This window comes from Anomaloglossus baeobatrachus, chromosome 1 (genome assembly GCF_048569485.1).
Source record: "Anomaloglossus baeobatrachus isolate aAnoBae1 chromosome 1, aAnoBae1.hap1, whole genome shotgun sequence".
NCBI classification, from domain to species: Eukaryota; Metazoa; Chordata; class Amphibia; order Anura; family Aromobatidae; genus Anomaloglossus; species Anomaloglossus baeobatrachus.
Window position 1 is genome coordinate 216987707 of NC_134353.1, and position 17094 is coordinate 217004800.

Genomic DNA, 17094 nt, shown 5'->3' on the forward strand with positions numbered 1-17094 from the left:
CGATCAAGCAGGTTCAAGTACCCTAAAAGAACAAATTAACAAAAAAGCACAAGCAAAAAGTTCACACACATAATGCTTTTTCTCAAAAAAAAAAAATTAGTACTGCATGTGTAATCGCCTGAATGATGTCTGTAAAGTGCTATCGATATTAATGGAACTATGTACAAAACAGTAAACGCAGGGGGGAAGAAAAAAAAAAAAAAGTAAAAACGCAAGAATTGTCTTTTTTGGTTGCTGCAATTAAGTAAAAGATGCAAAACGTTATCGAGACAGTGTACATAACCAAAAATTGCATCAAACTTCAGCTCAAACTGAAGAAAAAGCCCTCACACAGCTCCATCAACTGACAAGTAAAAAAAAGTTACGGATATCTGGAAATGACGAAACAAAATTCTTTTTTTTTTTTTTTTACGAAGTTCTGATTTTTTTTTTTTTTTTAACCACGACAATATGGAAAAATTTAGCAATTCCATAATTGAAAATTTTGCAACATCGGGTAAAGGCAGTGCCATACTGGCACTAGGATGCTATAATATTCAAGCACACCTTCTGATGAAAAATCCGCTGCTTGGTTGCTGAAATATCTTTAATCAAAGTTGCAGAAATGCACTGTAATTTGATTGACGTGTGCATTGGGGGTCAGGTCCTCGTGTATATTCTGCCTCCTGCGTCTTGTATTGCATGCCCCTTTTTCTTTAATTAAATATCGCGCCACGCCACCATTGATGCAGTTGGTGTCCAATATAAGACGCAGGGAGCACAGGAATATACACTGAGGACCCGACCCCCAAAGGCATTGTGCAGCTTCACATGTCAATCAAAGGTGCAGTGCATTTCTGCAACTCTGATTAAAGGCTCATGCGCACGTAACTGCTGAATATTCTGCAGCGATTTGACAGCACATGTGCGCTTCAAATCGCTGCAGAAACACTGCGTAATGGATGCAGTAGTTTTGTAAAAAAAAAAAAAAAAGCCGATTTCATGCGCTCTGGCTGCTGCCGTCACCATAGACAGACTGGGAGCTGCATCCATAGCGCACGGAATAATTGACATGCTGCTTTTATGAACGCACGGATTTGGGTCAACATTTTACCACCCAAATCGCTGCGTTCATAAAAGCATTGTGCGCACGTCTCATGTACAATCTACATAGATTGTGCAGGGGACGCAGGACGCATGCATTTACACTGCAGTGCAATACGCAGCGTAAATGCATGCAATTACGCAACGTGCGCATGAGCCATAAAGATAATTAAGCAACCAAGCATCGATCTTTCTACAAACTGTATCATTGCATTCAGTATCCTAGTGCCTTGACGTCATATAGAAAAATCCTGGCGGTTGGTTCCCTTTAATCCTTGTAGTTAAAGGGAATCTGTCACCAGGTTTTTGCCACCTGATCTGAGAGCAGCATAACCTAGAGGAGATCCTGATTCCAGCGATGTGTCACTTACTGAGCTGCTTAAGGTCCAGTCACACTAAGCAACTTACCAGCGATCCCAACAACGATAGGGATCGCTGGTAAGTTGCTAGGAGGTTGCTGGTGAGATGTCACACTGCGACGCTCCAGCGATCCCACCAGCAACCTGACCTGGCAGGGATCGCGCTGGAGCGTCGCTACACAAGTTGCTGGTGAGCTCACCAGCAACCAGTGACAAGCCCCCAGCGCCGCGTGGAAGATGCTGCGCTTGGTAACTAAGGTAAATATCGGGTAACCAACCCGATATTTACCTTGGTTACCACCGCACGGAGCTACACGTGCAAAGAGCAGGGAGCAGCGTACACTGAGCGCTGGCTCCCTGCTCTCCTAGTTACAGCACACATCGGGTTAATTAACCGATGTGTGCTGCAGCTAAATGTGCACAGAGCAGGGAGCAGCGCACAATGCTTAGTGCTGGCTCCTTGCTCTCCTAGTTACAGCACACATCGGGTTAATTAACCCGATGTGTGCTGCAGCTAAATGTGCACAGAGCAGGAGCCGGCACTGACCGCGAGAGCGGCAGAGGCTGGTAACAAAGGTAAATATCGGGTAACCAAGGACAGGGCTTCTTGGTTACCCGATGTTTACATTGGTTACCAGCCTCCGCAGAAGCCGGCTCCTGCTGCCTGCACATTTAGTTGTTGCTGTCTCGCTGTCACACACAGCGATCTGTGCTTCACAGCGGGACAGCAACAACTAAAAAATGGCCCAGGACATTCAGCAACAACCAACGACCTCACAGCAGGGGCCAGGTTGTTGCTGGATGTCACACACAGCAACATCGCTAGCAACGTCACAAAAGTTGTTCGTTAGCAGCGATGTTGCTAGCGATGTTGCTTAGTGTGACGGGGCCTTAAGTGTAGTTTTGATAAAATCACTGATTAATCAACAGCAGATTATCATTAGAGGACTACATGGCCTGCTGCCAGGTAGTTCAGCATATTTATGAGCTTTGTATAACTGCTAGATCTGCAGCAGAAAAAACAGTGATTATATCAAAATGACAGCAAACAGCTCAGAAAGTGACATCACTGGAATAAGGGTCTCTGTCTCTACATTATCCTGCTTTCAGACGGGGAAGCAAAAGCCTGGTGACAGATTCCCTTTAAGTTTCTTGACAATAAAGTGTAAATTCTTATAGCTTTCCTTTAAGTGCACAGACTGCCCTACAGGCACTGAAGTATACTCGCTGCCATTGTGCAGTACCACAGCTTTCACTTTTTTTGGGATGAAGTAATAGAGTCTCCACTCGCTCACATTATACTGAATGTTAAACTTCTCCATCAGCATAGGAGCACTGTCTTGAGAAAAGTATGGAAGGTATCCCTTTTGGGATTCTATTCTTCTGGAAGCCCATGGAGACAGCGTTTGAGAAAAAAACTGAACATGGTGGATTTTGTTTTTATATTATGCCTGAGTTCAGTGATGGAAAGTGTCTAAAAATCACCTCTTCTCAAACAGAAGACCTGAGCTATCTGCCAATGTAAAATAAGGCGATAATCATCCAAAACGTTCATTGTAGCTGATTGGATCATTTATACCTTAAAAAATATATAATTATCAGCAGCACATCGCCCAGCCACAACATTATATGGAATGTGGACAGAACAATCAAATTAGCGACCATTCTGTCCCCATCTTTCCTTGGCCTGGGAAAATAAGCACCGCATGATGTTATACAGTTCTCAGTGCTTCTTGAGGTGCATTGCCAGGCAGAAATCAGCACCATCAGTATAGGGCCCCTTTCACACGTCAGTGATTCTGGTACGTTTGTGTTTTTTTTTTTTAACGTACCAGAATCACTGACATACGCAGACCCATTATAATGAATGGGTCTGCTCACACGTCAGTGATTTTTCACTGCACGTGTCTCTGTGCGGCGTACCCGCGTGTGCGTGATTTCTGCACGGAGACATGTCCATTTTTTTCTGGCATCACTGATGTTCCATGGACCACGCAGTGGTGTGGTCCGTGAAACACGTGCCAGAAAAAAACGTGCATTTAAAATAATAAACATTTTAACTCACCCGGCGTCCAGCGATGTCCTCTGCAGCCCGTGCAGCTTGCTCCTTCTGTGCCGGCTGATTACTGTCGCGCATATTCATTATGCGCGACACAGCCGACCCGGAAGTAGCTCCTGCAGGGGTCACCGCCAGCCGGATGCTGCACCGTGGGAGGATTCAGCACCATGGACAGCGGGAGCGGGTGAGTGAATCTCTAAGTGCAATCACGGGCCACGGAGAACGGAGCCCGGATTGCACTTAGACAACCCACGTGTGCCGTGATTTTCGGCACACGCAGGGACATGTGCGTGTTTTACACGCCAGTGAAAAACGTCTGTGTTTTTCACTGACGTGTGAAACGGGCCTAAGAATGGGGAATCATAGATTAGTAGAAAAGGTGCAGGCTTGGTTGGGCAAATGTTATACAGAATGTGTCGCGATTTTTATTTCTGTATTAATTACTCATTATATAATCAATTATTTTTAATACAAAATTATGTCTTCCTTTAAAGGCCCAGTCACACTAAACACCTTACCAGCGATCCCAACAACGATACAACCTGATAGGGATCGCTGGTAAGTTACTAGGAGGTTGCTGGTGAGATGTCACACTAAGCGACGCTCCAGCGATCCCACCAGCAACCTGACCTGGCAGGGATCGCTGGAGCGTCGCTACACGTGGAAGCATGCTGCGCTTGGTAACTAAGGTAAATATCAGGTAACCAACCCGATATTTACCTTGGTTACCAGCGCACACCGCTTAGCGCAGGCTCCCTGCACACCTAGCCACAGTACACATCGGGTTAATTACCCGATGTGTACTCTGCTACGTGTGCAGGCAGCAGGGAGCCGGCTTCTGTGGACGCTGGTAACCACGGTAAACATCGGGTAACCAAGAAGCCCTTCCCTTGGTTACCCGATATTTACCTTCGTTACCAGCGCACACCGCTTAGCGCTGGCTCCCTGCACTCCTAGCCACAGTACACATTGGGTTAATTACCCGATGTGTACTCCAGCTACGTGTGCAGGGAGCCGGCACCGACAGCGTGAGAGCGGTGGACGCTGGTAACGAAGGTAAATATCGGGTAACCAAGGGAAGGGCTTCTTGGTTACCCGATGTTTACCGTGGTTACCAGCGTCCACAGAAGCCGGCTCCTGCTCCCTGCACATTCAGTTGTTGTTCTGTCACTGTCACACACAGCGATCTGTGCTTCACAGCGGGAGAGCAACAACTAAAAAATGGTCCAGGACATTCAGCAACAACCAGCGACCTCACAGCAGGGGCCAGGTTGTTGCTGGATGTCACACACAGCAACATCGCTAGCAACGTCACAAAAGTCGTGCCTCAGCAGCGATGTTGCTAGCGATGTTGCTTAGTGTGACTGTACCTTAAGGGTACATGCGCACGCTGCTTCTTTTTCGTGTTCACAAACTGCAGCCAAAACTGCACCTTGTCAGAGAGCCTGGAAATGTCACAAAAAATGTAGGTGCTTTTTTGGTGCGTTTTTGGCTGCAGTTTTGTCAACAATTGTTTCATGTATTTTTCAGTTCAAACAAGCCCATAAAGCTTGTTGAATTGAAAAAAAAAAAATTAGAAATAAATAATTAAAAAAAAACTGGCGTGCGGTCCCCCCCAATTTTAATGCCAGCCAGATAAAGCCATACGGCTGAAGGCTGGTATTCTCAGGATGGGGAGCTCCACGTTATGGGGAGCCCCCCAGCCTAACAATATCAGTCAGCAGCCGCCCAGAATGGCCGCCTCCATTAGATGTGGCTGTTCTGGGACAGTACCCAGCTCTTCCCGATTTGCCCTGGTGCGTTGGCAAATCGGGGTAATAAGGAGTTATTGGCAGCCTATAGCTGCCACTAAATCCTAGATTAATCATGTCAGGCGTCTCCCCGAGATACCTTCCATGATTAATCTGTAAGTTACAGTAAATAAACACACACCTGAAAAAATCCTTTATTAGAAATAAAAAACACTAACAAATTCCCTCGTTCTCCCATTTAATAAGCCCGACAAAGCCCTCCATGTCCGGCGTAATCCAGGATAGTCCAGTGTCGCTTCCAGCTCTGCTGCATGGAGGTGACCGGAGAAGCAGCAGACACCGCCGCTCCGGTCAGCTCCATGCAGCAACTGAAGAGAGCCGCGCGATCAGCTGAGCGGTCACTGAGGTTACCCGCGGCCACCGCTGAATCCAGCGGTGGCCGCGAGTAACCTCAGTGACAGCTCAGCTGATCGCGCTACTGCGTGGAGCTGACAGGAGTGTGGAGGACGGGACTATCAGCGGCGGCGGTGGCAGCGAGAGGGGTCCATCATCTCCCCTGTGCATGCACGCTGGGGACAGCGGTACTTCGGGGAACACGTGGAGGACGAGACTATCAGCGGCGGCAGCGAGAGGGGGATGGACATTGGCAGCTGAAAACATTGATTTTTCCCTCTCGCTGCCGCCGCCGCTGATCGTCCCGTCCTCCACATCATCTCCCCTGTGCGTGCACGCTGGGGACAGCGGTACTTCAGGGAACACGTGAAGGACGGGACTATCAGCGGCGGCGAGAGGGAAAAAAAATCAATGTTTTCAGCTGCCAATGTCCATCCCCCTCTCGCTGCCGCCGCTGATAGTCCCGTCCTCCACATGTTCCCCGAAGTACCGCTGTCCCCAGCGTGCACGCACAGGGTAGATGATGTGGAGGACGGGACAATCAGCGGCAGCGAGAGGGGGATGGACATTGGCAGCTGAAAACATTGATTTTTCCCTCTCGCTGCCGCCGCTGATAGTCCCCGTCCTCCACATCATCTCCCCTGGGGACAGCGGTACTTCGGGGAACACGTGGAGGACGGGACGGGACGGGACCAGTTGCCTGTTACCTCACTTCCTGACAAATCACCTGCATTTTTGGTACCAAAAACGCAGGTAAAAGGCAGGTAAAATGCACCACTTTTGATTACCATGCATTTTTCCTGCGTTTTTGATGCCCTCATTGATTTCAATGGGTGACAAATGTTGACAAAAACGCAGGAAGAATGAACATGCTGCATTTTTTTTGTCACAAACTTTTGACAAAAAAAACGCTGACAAACAAACTGCAGTGTGCGCATGACAAATCTGACTTCTCATAGACTTTGCTGGGAAGTCAAATGTCAGAAAGTTCTGCTGACAAAACTGCAGCCAAAAAAGCAGCAAAAAAGCAGTAAAAAAAAAGCAGCGTGCGCATGTAGTCTAACAGTTTATTTTTTTTTTCTGAGGTGGCTAGGGGCTGGCATTTTTATTTGCTTGTGTGTAAGGCTAAGTTCACACTTGCGTTGTTTTGCATCAGTCACAATCCATCGCTTTGAGGAATAACGGTAACCGGCAAATTATTTTGCAGGAATCCGTTTTTTCCCCATAGACTTCTATTAGCAACGGATTGTGACTGATGGCCCTGCGTTGTATCCGCGGCGGATCAGTCGTTTACTGACTGACTGTCAGGCGGGAGCAACGCTGAATGTAACTTTTTTTTGTGCGCGGCAGATCGGTTTTTTTTACCGTGAGCATGCGCACAGTAAAAAAACATGATCGACTGTAAATTCCGTTCCAGCGGCCGGAATGATCAGCTGATTGCCCGCCTTTTGTGAACGATCAGCTGAGCGCCCGCCTTTTGTGAACGATCAGCTGAGCGGCCGCCTTCACAAAAGCCGGCCGCCGTGTGATCATCTGATCGTTCATAAAAGCCAGCCGCCGTGCGATCAGCTGATTGTTCACAAAAGCCGGCCGCTGGTAAAACAGTAAAAATAAAATAAAAACAATGGATCGTTGTTTTGCAGCATCAGTCACATCAGTTGTGCCACTATCTGCAACGCATCCATTGCATCAGTCACACAACTGATTGTGAGGGATGCAAAGCAACGGAAGTGTGAACTTAACCTTATGCCGGCGTCACACAATACGATATATCGTGCGATATGTCGGCGGGGTCACGTCGTAAGTGACGCACATCCGGCATCATTTGATATATCGTAGCGTGTGACAGCTACGAGCGATGGTGAATGAGCAAAAATAGTCACCTTATCGTTGCTCATTGACACGTCGCTCATTTTCAAAAAGTCGTTTCTTCCTCTCTGCGCCGGTTGTTCATCAGTCACGGGGCAGCACACATCGCTCCGTGTGACACCCCGGGAACGATGAACACAGCTTACCTGCATCCCGCTGGCAATGTGGAAGGAAGGAGGTGGGTGGGATGTTTACACCTCAGTGTTCAGAAAAAAGCAAGGCAGCTACCACGCTGCCGTGCTCTTAACACTGACTCAGCCCTGCTCATTTAGCAGAACACCTCATTCAGACGTCTGTATGTGCGGTGACACCTGAATGAGGATCTTCTGCTGCGTCTGCGAAGTACATCAGAAGTCAGCAGTAAAGCCTCATTCAGACGTCCCTGCATTACAGACATCTGAATGAGGCAGTACAATGAGCACAGCCATGCACCCAGTCCCGTTCAGTTTGACATGGCCTGCTGGACCGTGCCTTAAAGGGTGCTTTACACGCTTCGACATCGCTACCGATATATCGTCGGGGTCACGTCGTTAGTGACGCACATCCGGCACCGGTAGCGACATCGCAGCGTGTGACACATCGTTCATTTCCTTAATATCGTTGCTGCCACCGGTACGATGTAGTTCGTCGTTCCTGCGGCAGCACACATCACTATGTGTGACACCGCAGGAGCGACGAACATCTACTTACCTGCGTCCACCGGCTATGAGGAAGAAAAGAGGTTTGCGGGATGTTACGTCCCGCTCATCTCCGCCCATCCGCTTCTAGTGGCCGGCCGCTTAGTGACGTCGCTATGACGCCGAACGCACCTCTCCCTTGGAGGGATTGTTCAGCGGTCACAGCGATGTCGCTGCCCAGGTATGTGCGTGTGACACTGCCGTAGCGATAATGTTCGCTACAGCAGCGAGCACCAAATGTCGCACGAGCGACGGGAGCTATCGCTAGCGATGTCGCAGCGTGTAAAGTACCCTTTAGTCCCATCCTGTGTGATATACTTAGCGTGTAGCTAATTCCGGCGCACGATACACTTTGTTTAGCTATATCTAGCTCATTATAAAGGTGATCAGATCCAACTAAGAGAATCGGCGCTGCAAGCCGTCCCTCGGTGACACTGAAACTAGTCCCTTATATTTAACAACTGGAGATCCAATGTTTAGGTAATCATGCCAAGTATGATTAGAAAGCAACATAGCTTCATAAATAGGTTCTTCCACAATGCATTAAAGCCAATGCAGCTCTGGATAAAATCTATTACCCTCTAGTAACAAAACATAGATGAAAATACATTCTGTGACCACCTAGATAGCTGGGTAATATACCCGAGTCTGCAAAACCCTGACGTACAAGCACAGCTCAGCAACTGTCACACAACAGCTAGAAAGATAAGACTGAGAACCCAACCTCTCACCCTGCGCTGCAGGATCTACAGCTCCCAGCACAGCCAGATAACAGCACATTACAAGAACTGCAGGGTCAGAAGGCTCTGAGGCCGGTTTCACACATCCGGCTTTTTGCCGGATTGCCGGATGCGGCGCACGACAGTAAAGTGTATACAGTACAATGGCAGCGCTGCAACTTCCGGGTCACATGCTCCGGTCACATGACAGCATGTGACCGGCGCTTGTCGTGCTGCCATTGTACTGTATACAGTGTACTGGTGTGCGCCGCATCCGGCGAAGATGTGTGAAACCGGCCTGAGAAGTCAGTAAGCTTGTGCACATCCAGCTCTAGCTTCACAATAGCAGCGCCCAGGACACACTGCGTATGGAGGCGGCGGGCAGCGCCCAGGACACACTGCGTATGGAGGCGGCGGGCAGCGCCCAGGACATACTGCGTATGGAGGCGGCGGGCAGCGCCCAGGACACACTGCGTATGGAGGCGGCGGGCAGCGCCCAGGACACACTGCGTATGGAGGTGGCGGGCAGTGCCCAGGACACACTGTGTATGGAGGTGGCGGGCAGTGCCCAGGACACACTGTGTATGGAGGTGGCGGGCAGTGCCCAGGACACACTGTGTATGGAGGTGGCGGGCAGTGCCCAGGACACACTGTGTATGGAGGTGGCGGGCAGTGCCCAGGACACACTGTGTATGGAGGTGGCGGGCAGTGCCCAGGACACACTGTATGGAGGTGGCGGGCAGTGCCCAGGACACACTGCGTATGGAGGTGGCGGGCAGCGCCCAGGACACACTGCGTATGGAGGTGGCGGGCTGTGCCCAGGACACACTGTGTATGGAGGTGGCGGGCAGTGCCCAGGACACACTGTGTATGGAGGTGGCGGGCAGTGCCCAGGACACACTGTGTATGGAGGTGGCGGGCAGTGCCCAGGACACACTGTGTATGGAGGTGGCGGGCAGTGCCCAGGACACACTGTGTATGGAGGTGGCGGGCAGTGCCCAGGACACACTGTATGGAGGTGGCGGGCAGCGCCCAGGACACACTGTGTATGGAGGTGGCGGGCAGCGCCCAGGACACACTGCGTATGGAGGTGGCGGGCTGTGCCCAGGACACACTGTGTATGGAGGTGGCGGGCAGTGCCCAGGACACACTGTGTATGGAGGTGGCGGGCAGTGCCCAGGACACACTGTGTATGGAGGTGGCGGGCAGTGCCCAGGACACACTGTGTATGGAGGTGGCGGGCAGTGCCCAGGACACACTGTGTATGGAGGTGGCGGGCAGTGCCCAGGACACACTGTGTATGGAGGTGGCGGGCAGTGCCAGGACAGTGTATGGAGGTGGCGGGCAGTGCCAGGACAGTGTATGGAGGTGGCGGGCAGTGCCAGGACAGTGTATGGAGGTGGCGGGCAGTGCCAGGACAGTGTATGGAGGTGGCGGGCAGTGCCAGGACAGTGTATGGAGGTGGTGGGCAGTGCCAGGACAGTGTATGGAGGTGTCGGGCAGATGGCTGGACTCCCACCTGTACACATATGGTCTGCGACACGAGGGCTGTATGCTGACAATCCATGCTGGGAGTGTAGTCTCCGTCAGCTATAGATATATACCGTATATACACACATATGTATGTATATAGACAGATACCCACTGCTACACAGATGAGATGCAGCAGGCCGCGGAGACCAGATGTCAGGCCGTAAGGCGCACTCACCGGAGGAGGGCAGGGAGGGCCGCTGCTGAGGAGCCGGTGCCGGTTGGTAGGGCACAAGACGGATGCCGTACGACCGCCTCGCCCCTTCTCTCAGCGGTAACACTCGCGCTTCTCCCCGAGCAGCAGCGTGCACAGCACACGAAGACAGACCGGCCAAGATGGCCGCCGCTACTACCCCCTCCCACAACACCGGCGTGCAAAGCTACGTAAGCGTTGCGTGCCACTGTGGAACGCTTGGATTGTCCGTGAGTCGCGCAGCTGACGTCATCACTTGGAGGCAGCGCTGGAGGCTGGCGGGTTTGGTTGAGTGTCGTTGGATGCGGAGCTTGAGTTTCCTGGGATGGATTGAGCAGTGTACCCGGTCTGGGGTCCAGCAGCTGTACAGAGCAGGCAGGGACCCGTGTGCTGTCATGTCTGGGGGATATGGGCTCTATGTGGGGGCTGCTGCGTCTGCATTGGTGTAATAATGGCTCCACACCGTGTATTTACCGCCCTGTAGTGTTATATGGCAGGGCTCCATACTGTGTATATACTGCTCTGTAGTGTTATGTGGCAGGGCTCCAGACTGTGTATATACCGCCCAGGAGTGTTATATGGCAGGGCTCCATACTGTGAATATACAGCCCTGTAGTGTTATATGGCAGGGTTCCATGCTGTGTATATACCGCCCAGGAGTGTTATATGGCAGGGCTCCATACTGTGTATATACAGCCCTGTAGTGTTATATGGCAGGGCTCCATACTGTGTATATACTGCTCTGTAGTGTGATGTGGCAGGGCTCCATACTGTGTATATACAGCCCTGTAGTGTTATATGGCAGGGCTCCATACTGTGTATATACTGCTCTGTAGTGTGATGTGGCAGGGCTCCATACTGTGTATATACCTCCCTGTAGTGTTATGTGGCAGGGCTCCATACTGTGTATATACCGCCCAGGAGTGTTATATGGCAGGGCTCCATACTGTGTATTTACCGCCCTGTAGTGTTATATGGCAGGGCTCCATACTGTGTATATACCTCCCTGTAGTGTTATGTGGCAGGGCTCCATACTGTGTATATACCGCCCTGTAGTGTTATATGGCAGGGCTCCATACTGTGTATATACCTCCCTGTAGTGTTATATGGCAGGGCTCCATACTGTGTATATACTGCTCTGTAGTGTGATGTGGCAGGGCTCCATACTGTGTATATACCTCCCTGTAGTGTGATGTGGCAGGGCTCCATACTGTGTATATACTGCCCTGTAGTGTGATGTGGCAGGGCTCCATACTGTGTATATACCTCCCTGTAGTGTTATGTGGCAGGGCTCCATACTGTGTATATACCTCCCTGTAGTGTTATATGGCAGGGCTCCATACTGTGTATATACCTCCCTGTAGTGTTATGTGGCAGGGCTCCATACTGTGTATATACCTCCCTGTAGTGTTATGTGGCAGGGCTCCATACTGTGTATATACCTCCCTGTAGTGTTTTATGGCAGGGCTCCATACTGTGTATATACAGCCCTGTAGTGTTATATGGCAGGGCTCCATACTGTGTATATACCTCCCTGTAGTGTTTTATGGCAGGGCTCCATACTGTGTATATACAGCCCTGTAGTGTTATATGGCAGGGCTCCATACTGTGAATATACCGCCCTGTAGTGTTATATGGCAGGGCTCCATACTGTGTATTTACCGCCCTGTAGTGTTATATGGCAGGGCTCCATACTGTGTATATACCTCCCTGTAGTGTTATATGGCAGGGGTCCATACTGTGTATATACCTCCCTGTAGTGTTATGTGGCAGGGCTCCATACTGTGTATATACCTCCCTGTAGTGTTATGTGGCAGGGCTCCATACTGTGTATATACCTCACTGTAGTGTTATATGGCAGGGGTCCATACTGTGAATATACCTCCCTGTAGTGTTATATGGCAGGGGTCCATACTGTGTATATACCGCCCTGTAGTGTTATATGGCAGGGCTCCATACTGTGTATATACCTCCCTGTAGTGTTATATGGCAGGGCTCCATACTGTGAATATACCGCCCTGTAGTGTTATATGGCAGGGCTCCATACTGTGTATATACAGCCCTGTAGTGTTATATGGCAGGGCTCCATACTGTGAATATACCGCCCTGTAGTGTTATATGGCAGGGCTCCATACTGTGAATATACCGCCCTGTAGTGTTATATGGCAGGGCTCCATACTGTATATACTGCCCTGTAGTGTGATATAGCATGGCTCCATACTGTGTATATACCTCCCTGTAGTGTGATGTGGCATGGCTCCATACTGTGTATATACTGCCCTGTAGTGTGATGTGGCAGGGCTCCATACTGTGTATATACTGCCCTGTAGTGTGATGTGGCAGGGCTCTATACTGTGTATATACTGCCCTGTAGTGTGATGTGGCAAGGCTCCATACTGTGTATATACTGCCCTGTAGTGTGATGTGGCAGGGCTCCATACTGTGTATATACTACCCTGTAATGTGATGTGGCAGGGCTCCATACTGTGTATATACTGCCCTGTAGTGTGATGTGGCAGGGCTCCATACTGTGTATATACTACCCTGTAATGTGATGTGGCAGGGCTCCATACTGTGTATATACTACCCTGTAATGTGATGTGGCAGGGCTCCATACTGTGTATATACTGCCCTGTAGTGTGATGTGGCAGGGCTCCATACTGTGTATATACTGCCCTGTAGTGTGATGTGGCAGGGCTCCATACTGTGTATATACTGCCCTGTAGTGTGATGTGGCAGGGCTCCATACTGTGTATATACTGCCCTGTAGTGTGATGTGGCAGGGCTCCATACTGTGTATATACTGCCCTGTAGTGTGATGTGGCAGGGCTCCATACTGTGTATATACTACCCTGTAATGTGATGTGGCAGGGCTCCATACTGTGTATATACTGCCCTGTAGTGTGATGTGGCAGGGCTCCATACTGTGTATATACTGCCCTGTAGTGTGATGTGGCAGGGCTCCATACTGTGTATATACTGCCCTGTAGTGTGATGTGGCAGGGCTCCATACTGTGTATATACTGCCCTGTAGTGTGATGTGGCAGGGCTCCATACTGTGTATATACTGCCCTGTAGTGTGATGTGGCAGGGCTTCATGGTCCTAGTAGAGTAATACATGTAATTATCAGGACTCCTGCGGGAATTTGATTTCTTTCTATTTTCAGAATCTTTTCCTGGACTCTTTCCTATCGGTTCCTTGGATTATAATTAGCTGCATCGCAACAGAGAAGAGCAACAAGGTTTGTGACTTATTCGGACACTTGTAAGCTTTCTTTCTAGTGAAGTGGATGGCCCCTGTAATAAGCAGAGTCGGACCCTCGTCCATCAGCCAGAGCCCCTTATTGCCTGATGTCCTCGCTGCAGGGCACACAAATGGAAGCGTATGGTCGATGCCCACTGGTCATAGTGGGCAGATCCTTAGTGGCCAACTTGATTGCTGGGGTGGTGATTTTCTGTAACAGTGACAGAGGCATCAGAGCGGAGATTATCACATCCAGAACTACAAATGTACAGCAGGCATACAATAATTAAAGGGATTGTCTCATCTTCATTCTTCAGGTGCGCTTCTGCTTGATAGACCGTTTGGGCCGGAGGTATCATTGCTCCGATGGCCGAAACTGTGCGCACTCTGACCAGAAATGACCTCAGCCAGGTGTGTTTGACTCTAAAAGGCTGTACTAAAGACCGCTTTACACGCTGCGACATCGCTCAAGCGATCTTGTTGGGTCACGGAATTTGTGACGCACATCCAGTCGCTTTAGCGATGCCATTGCGTGTGACACCTTTTGAGCGATTTTGCATCGTTGCAAAAACGTGCAAAATCGCTCATCGGTGACATGGGGGTCCATTCTCGAATATCGTTAATGCAGCAGTAACGATGTTGTTCCTCATTCCTGCGGCAGCACACATCGCTCCGTGTGACACTGTAGGAACGAGGAACCTCTCCTTACCTGCCTCCCGGCCACAATGAGGAAGGAAGGAGCTGAGCGGGATGTTTGTCCCGCTCATCTCCGCCCCTCCGCTTCTATTGGGCAGCGGTTCAGTGACGCTGCTGGGACGTCGCTGTGACGATGAACGAACCGCCCCCTTAGAAAGGAGGCGGTTCACCGGTCACAGCGACGTCGCAGGGCAGGTAAATAGTGTGACTGGTCTGGGCGATGTTGTGCGCCACGGGCAGCAATTTGCCCATGTCGCACAACCGATGGGGGGGGTACCCACGCTAGCGATATCGGTCACGATATCGCAGCGTGTAAAGCGGCTTTAAGTCAAAGCAAAAACATAGTTTAAGAACCACACAGGAGACTAGAAAGACAGGCAGGTCCCTGCGACTTCTCTTTGGCCAGTATCTGCCCGGTTAATCTCTGCTCTGCGGCTTCTCTCTGCCCGGTAAAAAGCAATTTTGCCTCTGCACCATGGGAGGAACACAAGGAGATTGGATCTGCCCAGCTTCAATCAGATTCAGAGCAGCGCTTGCAAGCTCTATTGGTAAAAGCTTGTAAACAGTGTTCCTTACCCAGGAGACAGGCCAAAATTCAGAGACTACAGAGGTGGCTAGTCATCTAGGCAGTAAGGAATAAAGTTAATAATCCCTCCATTCTTCAGAACAGAATATTTTTAATTAAAGGTAAGTTGTAGGTTGCTTTCTATGGTGCAGCTGTTTTTCAACAGTGTCTCATCCAAGTGAAGCTGACAGAATCAGAAGAGGTATAACCTCTTCATTCGATCAGGTAATGGATGTCTCGGCATCTAAACTTTTTCAAGATGATCCAAATACTGTACGTCTCAGAATATTCTTTGCCCAAAGGGCCCTATACAATTTTATTTACAATGGATGCTTGTCAATGTTACCATAGCAACCCCAGAGCAAGCAGAAATGTGGCAATACATATTGCTGCAGCAGTCAGGGGGAGAAAGGAAAAATAAAAACTGTATGTTGATCAGACTGTGGCGGAATGTTGGCGTTCCATCCTGTACTCAATCATTTGTATTAATATTTTACGCTCAGTTATCACAGTGCAGGTTCTCTACTTCTCTTTAGATAATAAGAAATGACAACACCCAACAAAACCCCCCCTGGTGCCGATCCAAACCAGCTGAAAAGAACTGGAACTGTGCGAGAAATTGGCTCTCAAGCTGTGTGGTCTTTGTCATCTTGCAAGCCAGGTATAATGTAACCATTTATGATAACACATACAATTATTGTAATGAGTCTGGCTGCTTAGACTCCTACTGATCACTGACACGGGGAACCCATTGTCCTCAGTGTGAATGGGACAGATCTGGGCTTGCGTGCCCAGAGTACATGCACGGTTTTTGGAAGTGGAGGTCATGTATGCAATCGGCGCTGGCTTTACTCCCCCCTCCTTCAGACAAATCGCATACATCCAGAGGAAGCGAGTGCTGTGGCTGCTCTCACATCCTCCGCATATATGTGATGTATCTGAAGTTGGGGAGAGTAACGCGTGAGCCACGGGAGAGGCCGTGCCAGCACCAGAGGTGTATGAGTGTTAGCGTTTTATAAGGGGGAAACATAGGGATGGAGAAGGGGTTGTCCCAGTAATGGACAACCCCTTTAAGACTTGAAGCAGGTAGACTGTCTGAACTTTTATTAGCGTTTTGAAACTCTATTCATGTGTTCACATATAGGGCATCACAAAGCACACAGTGAAGAAGACTTCGTATGTCAGAGCCGGACTGCTACTCTATTTCTTGTAGACAATAATAGTCCTCCCATACGTTATTGATATCCACTAAGGTAAAAAATAGCAAAGGGGAAAAAGGCAGGGTGCAGGAATGGTACAATGACACACGTTTAGTTGCATAGGTAGACAATAGGTTGGAAACACATATAAATGCTGTTGTAATACCAATGACCTAGTGGTGCTTACTAGCCTAGATTGACCCTAGCATGCCCCTAATATCTTGCACTCCCTGACTGGGGAGGTTGGCACCCTATAGAAAAATGCAATGTGGCGCCCCCGCACCTCTTCGACTATCCTTGCTGAAACCCTAGGTGTCCTTGTGACCACCCACAATCAAGGCTACTACTAATACCCAGTGATACAAAAAAGATAGAGATTGTTAAGTAATGTGCAGCTGATGCAGGCCAGAACTCTCCAAAAATGATTCTGGTTTCTAGACCACAGTAACAAAGTACCCAATAGAGGCGTCCCTCTATTTTAGAACAAACACCAACAAGGTCTAAGTAACTAAATTACCAGACACCTCAAATTCCTTATTAAACAGATAAGTATCTAACCATATATTCTGGTAGTAACAGGGATACACTATAAAGGGAACCTTGTTATTCTAAACCAAAACTAGCACCTTAAGCAGCCCCGTGCTGCATTCTATAAAGGTGCATGTTGTCCCCTGACTCCCCCTGTATACACCACAAATACCTTTTTTCCCCGACATGTATGCTAATTGTTGGGTCTGGCCCAATGGGTGTCCTATTT

At 49.4% G+C, this 17094-nt stretch overlaps 2 protein-coding genes across 3 annotated transcripts in view; one reads left to right on the top strand and one right to left on the bottom strand.

The window, feature by feature from the left end:
• The window catches only part of ABCE1 (ATP binding cassette subfamily E member 1), a 95401-nt gene extending 84603 nt beyond the window's left edge, over window positions 1-10798 (bottom strand). The window contains exon 1 of the mRNA XM_075348092.1: window positions 10619-10798. The gene's annotated coding sequence lies outside the window, so the exon portion shown is untranslated. The remainder of the gene's footprint in view (window positions 1-10618) is intronic.
• An 88-nt stretch (window positions 10799-10886) lies between these two features.
• Window positions 10887-17094, top strand: part of ANAPC10 (anaphase promoting complex subunit 10) — a 145280-nt gene continuing 139072 nt past the window's right edge. For both annotated transcript variants that reach the window (XM_075348101.1, XM_075348106.1), the window contains exons 1-3: window positions 10887-11008; window positions 13801-13875; window positions 15675-15799. In XM_075348101.1, the coding sequence (XP_075204216.1) occupies window positions 15685-15799 (115 nt within the window). In that variant the 5' untranslated portion in view covers window positions 10887-11008; window positions 13801-13875; window positions 15675-15684. The remainder of the gene's footprint in view (window positions 11009-13800; window positions 13876-15674; window positions 15800-17094) is intronic.